The sequence below is a fragment of the Ochlerotatus camptorhynchus genome, unplaced genomic scaffold (genome assembly GCF_037179485.1).
Source record: "Ochlerotatus camptorhynchus isolate MF236.1 unplaced genomic scaffold, CSIRO-AGI_Acam_v1.1 ptg000284l, whole genome shotgun sequence".
Classification (NCBI taxonomy): domain Eukaryota; kingdom Metazoa; phylum Arthropoda; class Insecta; order Diptera; family Culicidae; genus Ochlerotatus; species Ochlerotatus camptorhynchus.
In genome coordinates, this window is record NW_027040773.1 from 4,030,833 (window position 1) to 4,037,048 (window position 6,216).

At 36.5% G+C, this 6,216-nt stretch overlaps 1 protein-coding gene across 1 annotated transcript; it reads right to left on the minus strand.

The window, feature by feature from the left end:
* Positions 1 to 803: 803 nt before the first annotated feature.
* Positions 804 to 3,377, minus strand: LOC135706652 (methyltransferase-like 26). Its single transcript, XM_065228298.1, has 3 exons — positions 3,320 to 3,377; positions 1,560 to 1,615; positions 804 to 1,489 (listed from the first exon to the last, which is right to left on the minus strand). Exons 2-3 carry the CDS (start codon positions 1,565 to 1,567, stop codon positions 829 to 831), a joined length of 669 nt encoding a protein of 222 aa, XP_065084370.1. The 5' UTR covers positions 1,568 to 1,615; positions 3,320 to 3,377; the 3' UTR covers positions 804 to 828.
* Positions 3,378 to 6,216: the final 2,839 nt, after the last annotated feature.

A 6,216-nucleotide genomic window follows, 5' to 3' on the forward strand; every position in this document is an offset into this window, starting at 1 on the left:
TGGAACGGTTGCCGAAGAAAAACTGGTTGCCGACAATACTCGCTCTCACTAGAGAAGATTGGAGCTTTATAAAAGCGTTTCAAAACAGTTTTTGACAATTCTTTCGACTGAAATTGTTAGAGCAGCTGGCAGCAAAAGATTGTAAACAAACCAATACTGCATATGTGTGCGTTCCATAGAGAAAAAGGCTATAGAAAGAAGGTCGCTGCTTAGGTTGCCGAGAATATGTAAATTCCCCTATGTAGGGGAATTTACGTATTCTCGTCAATCTAAGCAGCGTCCGAACTTCTATTAGCGATTTCTCAGCGTCACACACATACATGACAGGTTTGTTTGTTGACATTTATCTGCTGCTTGCTGTTCTACCAATTCCAATCGACAGAATTGATCAAAACGGGTTGAACATGTTTTTACAACGCTCCAAACTTCTCAGGTGAGTGTGACTATTGTCGGCAGTCTCTTTTTCTTCGGCACCCTTTCCATTTGAACTGCGTGTTAACCAGCTGTTCTATTATCGGCAACTCGAAATCAGCCGTATTTTGTAGTGTGTATGTTTAATTTAAAGAAAAATATGGCATAACAGGATTGCACAGTCGTAAAAATGTAATCAGATTGAAGCTGAAAAGGTAAGGAATCGGCTTAATACATTCAGCGAAGAGTTTTGATGGAAAAAAACAGTGAAATTAACGTTTCAATTTCGGTTGCCGAAAATAGTCAATGGGTGCCGAAGCCATAATTTACCCTATTATGTGTGTTAATAAGGAAAAGTAAATAATAAAACGCATTGATATACACATTAAAAATTTTAATATTTATTTATAACATTCCTTATTTTTGCAAATGCTTTACCTTCTCCCAGATCAAACACTTGTTATTTGCGGGTAGATCGAACATCTGTTTCAACGTGATGCCATTAGCTTTCGACAGTTTCTCCAGCACTCTTACATCTCGAATACCCCACGCTGGATTCCGGTGTCTCAACGAGGCGTCAAATTGAACATTGCTCTCCGGGCTGAGCTTTCCATCGAGCGCATAAGGTCCGTAGGTGATCAACAGTCCTCCCATCTTCAGCAATCGGGCTGCATTCCAAAACAAGCCTTCGCTGCACTCGAATGGCGATATGTGCATCATATTGATGTTTATCATGTAGTCGAAACTTTCGGCTGAGCTGGCCAAATTTATACCATGGTCATTGTCCCACTCGCTGCATGGTTTGGAAATGTCGATCGCTGTTGGTGATTGTAGATTCGGTGCATTCGCTTCCGCCCGGTAGGCCTCTATGCTTCCGAACAGGGACGTATCGTACTCGGACGGTTGGTAGTGGATCTGGGGAAAATGAGACGCAAAGTACGCCGCGTGCATGCCCACTCCGGAGGAAATTTCCAGCAACTTTTGGTTTGGTCGGCTTTTGTCCAGAAATTTGAACAGGACTTCCAGAATCAGAGCCTTGTTGCGTTCACCAGCGGGGTTGTTCAATTTACGAATGTGGCTAACGATTGAAGGAGGGTCTACATGTATGAAAGTATTTTATAAGTGAAGGTATGTAAAATATTGCTCACCTCATCATTTGTATTAGGATTCTTTAAACAAGAGGAAGCCAGAATCAGGCCAGTGTCTACAAAAAAAGAATAGTTTTTAATAAGACTTTTTGTATTCTTCAATGTTTATTTAACTATTTAGAATATACCAAACTTGATTTGCTAAAAACCAAAGATTGGCTTGGGGTTATTTTGATTATTGTTGAAACTTGGCGCTTATCATCATGTTTTCAAACGATAAGGGAGCATCCATAAATGACGTAGCATATTTTTGATCAATTTTAGACCCCTCCCTCCTAGCGTATTTGGCTATATCCAATACATGGCCGGTCACAAATTCTGAAACCCCCACCTCCCCCCTCAAATGCTACGTCAATTATGCATGTTCCCTAAGTGAAAAGTAAGCTGCTTAAAAAGCTCACTCGTAACTGATTTTTCGATTTGTATTAAATCCAGATTAATCCGCCACAATTTTGTTTAGTTAAACTATAATGTAATATAATAGTCCAAATCATGGTGACGTCACTCATCAGATTAGACAGATACTGTAGCCTTTGTGTACATAATGGACTTATAGTTTTTGCGGATGCATTGTGTTGAGGAGGACCAAGTGTATGGTTGGTTCTAAGAAGGTTTACAGTTGTTGATAATACGATGAGTCATCGTGGTTGCGCACTGTTGCGCGTGGAACCAAGTCCACCTTGGACAACAAACAGATCACTAACAAGAATTCCTTCCACGGAACTAACGTATACTGATTAAAATTTTTATTGGCTTCTAGACTCTTCCTGCTATTAACTAGGTTTCCGGAAAATGGTGATCAGTGGATCCATCGAATTGACTTCGTATCTCCATTGAACATCATCGGGCATTCCGTGAATGAGGTCACTCTTGATCCTGGATGAAGAAATGAGCAGCATCGTTATCCAAACATAGGTTCACTCCATTCGAGATACAAAAAAAAAAAACTAGGTCTAAAACGTAAACAAAGGTGCCACTATCTGTCAAAAGCTTAAGGTAAAATGATTTGGTGATCAGGCCTATAATAGTTAATTTGGTAGATCTGGTTGGTATGAACCAATAATAATAATTACAATAATAATAGTAATATAGCATAAGCATTTCTATTATATTGATAATAACATGTATTGCAAGTTATAATAAAAACTTGTATCTTATAGCGAATTCGTTTATTATCGGGGTTAACACCAGTTCCAACCCAGTGCGAAACCGAACTTTTTGTCAGTGTGAACCTCAACCTGAGCTAGGTTTTAAAAACAAACGAGCAAACTGACGTTCGTCAGAAAACAAGCAGACCCAATCTTGATACCCGATCCAGGTTGGAACTGAATAATAAACGAATTCGCTATTAATTTGATCTAGTCGATCTGCTCTAAACTTGACTTCACTCAAGTTTAGAGCAGATCAAGTAGATCAAATGAAGTTACAATCCATATATGATATATGTTGATGTCATTATCATAGAAATGCTTATGTTGTATTACTATTATTATTGATTTATACCACCCATATATTGCGCGTTTCATACCAAATTAGACTAATAAGCGCGTTTTCACTCAGTGTGATAAAACTGCAAGTTTACGTCTAATCGTCTTGGTGTCTTCGGTGCACTTATTCTTTATGATGCAAGCAATAAGTGCACCGAAGTCATCAAAACGACTTGACGGAAACGTGCACTTTTATCACACTTTTGCATTTTTGGGACAGTCCAGTTTCAGATGCAATCAGCATTATAATTATTAAAACTTTGAATCACCTACTTTTTGAAATACTTGTTTAATAGATTAGCACAAGCTAGAGAACTATTCCGATCTTTCCACTTGCCGGCAGAATAACAACAACAGATGAATATAACATACACTGATATGTCAGCATTGACACGGCATAGAGCAGCGTTAGGCGTTACGCTTCATTCTTCGCAATCTAAGGTCAATTTACATCTTATATGAATGAATGTATGAATGTTTGCAATTTACATGCTACTTGTGAAAGTGTGTAGCAATTTAATTAAACAGGTTTTATTTTTAATGAGATTTTTTTTTACACTCGTTTTTATTGGGGTACAGGAACCAGTTATACCGTGCGGGACCGAAATCCGTACAGCACCGAAATCCGTACACCTTGTTGAATTTGTTTATTTATATGCATCATAACAATGTAAATATTATACAAGAATACATATTCATGTTCATTCATGCATTAGTTTGATGTTTACGTCAACAATTAAGCAGTATGTCATGCAATTAAAATAAGAAAAATGAAAACCTTATCACGTGTCGGGCATTTCTATCAATCGGTTGCGTTCTTAACGATTTTCTAAGAAAATCTCTCGGATTTACTTCCAGTTGTTAAGCGTATTTAAGTGATTTTTGCAAGTAGTTTCCTGAAGGTCGATCGGAAAGGTAAGTGTTTATCGTTTTATATCTCAATTCTAAGCTATGGATCATTCATACGGTATTTATTTATCAAAATTAGTACTGTACGGATTTCGATCCATATATAACAGCTGATTCTAAATCCGTACACTTGTGCATTCACAATGACGACTCCACTTTATCCAATGTTTTTCAGCAGATCATGGAAGCTAAATACACGCCGGAGGATTTGGAGAAGACTGTGGCAATGATGCGTGCGGGGAAATCTTACCAAGAAGCATCCAGGGTTTTTTGCTGTTCCATTTACCACCATAAGAGATGCCGTATTGAATCGCTACTCTCTTATTTTATTCGTATTGTAAATGTCAAATTATTAATATCTTTTAATGAAGAGCGTCAAGAACCAGCGCAGCTCCTCTACACCAACACGCATATACAAATTACAGAGAGCAGACAGAAATGGGCAAGAGAGCATTCCCAACAGTAGCCACCAGCGAGGAATGGCCGGAAATATACATGAAAGTGAACGGAAGAAAATTGATAAAGAGAACGCAAAGAAACAAAGGATTGAGGAACGACAAAATAAAAAGGTTGAGCGAGAGAGGAAGAGGAGGAAGAAGATGAAGAAGAGAAAAGAAAGCTGGAAGCAAGAAAGCATTATAACTTGAAAAGGTAATGGCAACAATGGAGAAGAAGCAGAAGAAAGCTGCGGAAAAGAAGCAATGAAAGATCTGCATTTCTATAATTATTACTCTCTTGACGTTTTAAATTAAATTAAGTTTTAGTCGTTAACTTACGTTTATTTTATTTTTCATGCACAAAACGAAAAACTAATCTTTGATGTCAGTTCATTGTCTTTTTATGTTGGTTTCTAAGATGGTTGTAATTTTTTTTTTCACTTATCCGCCATTATAGGGCTACCATCTTAGGAACCGCTTATTCTATCGCTTGATGCCAGTGGGTTGGTGGAGCGTTTCCATTATCGGTGTATTAAAGATGTTTCGGCAGTCTTGTATTCAGTTTGCTATTATTGATTCGACAACATTGTCCAAGCTACACCACCCAGTTTAGTCCCGGTTAATAATGTTTTGTAGCGTTGAGCTGGAGTGCCCCCAAGTTCCAAAGTATGGCGCATCTTGCACGTTATCACATGTCAAATTTCAAAGACCTCGAAGTTGTGATCGGAGGTAAACTCTAGTAATAATATTTAACCCAAAGAACTGGTATAGGAGGAAATGAATTCTTAAGCATGATATTAGTTAGCATAAAAATCCAGAGCAGTCACCTTCTTAAATAAAAAGAAATCAGTTACCTTTCCTTTGAATCGATTGGAGCATCAATTAATCTAACGCTGATATTACTAGTTAAAAAAATAAAAGTAAAAAAATGAACTTGAACCTTCGACGAATGATTCTTATGTACGCTGAATCCAACAATATAAATATCAATTATTTTAACGCTAAATTAGAGGTAAGAGATTTTTTGTTCGTTCAATTGAACATCAATTGTCAGTGAGATTAGTGGTATTGTTATTATTTAATAGTTTTTTTTTAAGTTTTCCTTAGAAAAATTGAATTTCTGCTAATTTTTTAAGTAATGTAAATAAAAATGTTTATTGTGGTTCTACCATTACTCTCACGGAAAAAAATGTTGTAATGATCGAAATCAAATTTTATCACGTTTAATTCGACGTTAAAATAATTAATATTACTTCATTACAGCCGGAGGTATTTGTGGTTTCAGTAAACACGTTTTTTTTTAAAGTGATATTTAATTTTTTAGCTATATCTCAAAAACTATCCTACTGAGATTTTTTGGACTACATTTTTGGATTCAGCGCACGATTTTACATGGGAAATGACCATCAGCGTACAACGTTCAAATATGCTGTAAACTAGTGTATTTAAACGAGTATATCTGTTTTGGACTCCTAGCCAAGCAACTTCTAAATAAATACTTTATTCAAGACAGCAACATGTTTTTTTTCATTGATTTAGATCAATTTACATGCATGAACGGATTTTGATTCATGACTGTACGGATTTTGATTCATCCTCAACACAGTGTACGGATTTCGATTCAAAATTGTACGGATTTTGATTCAATCGTAGAACGCTGTACGGATTTTGATTCAAGAGATGTGCAATTTAAATACTTTTTTCTTATAATTAAAGGTAATTTTAAGACCTGGTGTTTGCAAATAATGGTAAAATAAAGATAAATGTATGGGGAAAAGATGTGATACAGAGCATAATGTGATAGCATTATTTAGTATTGACTGT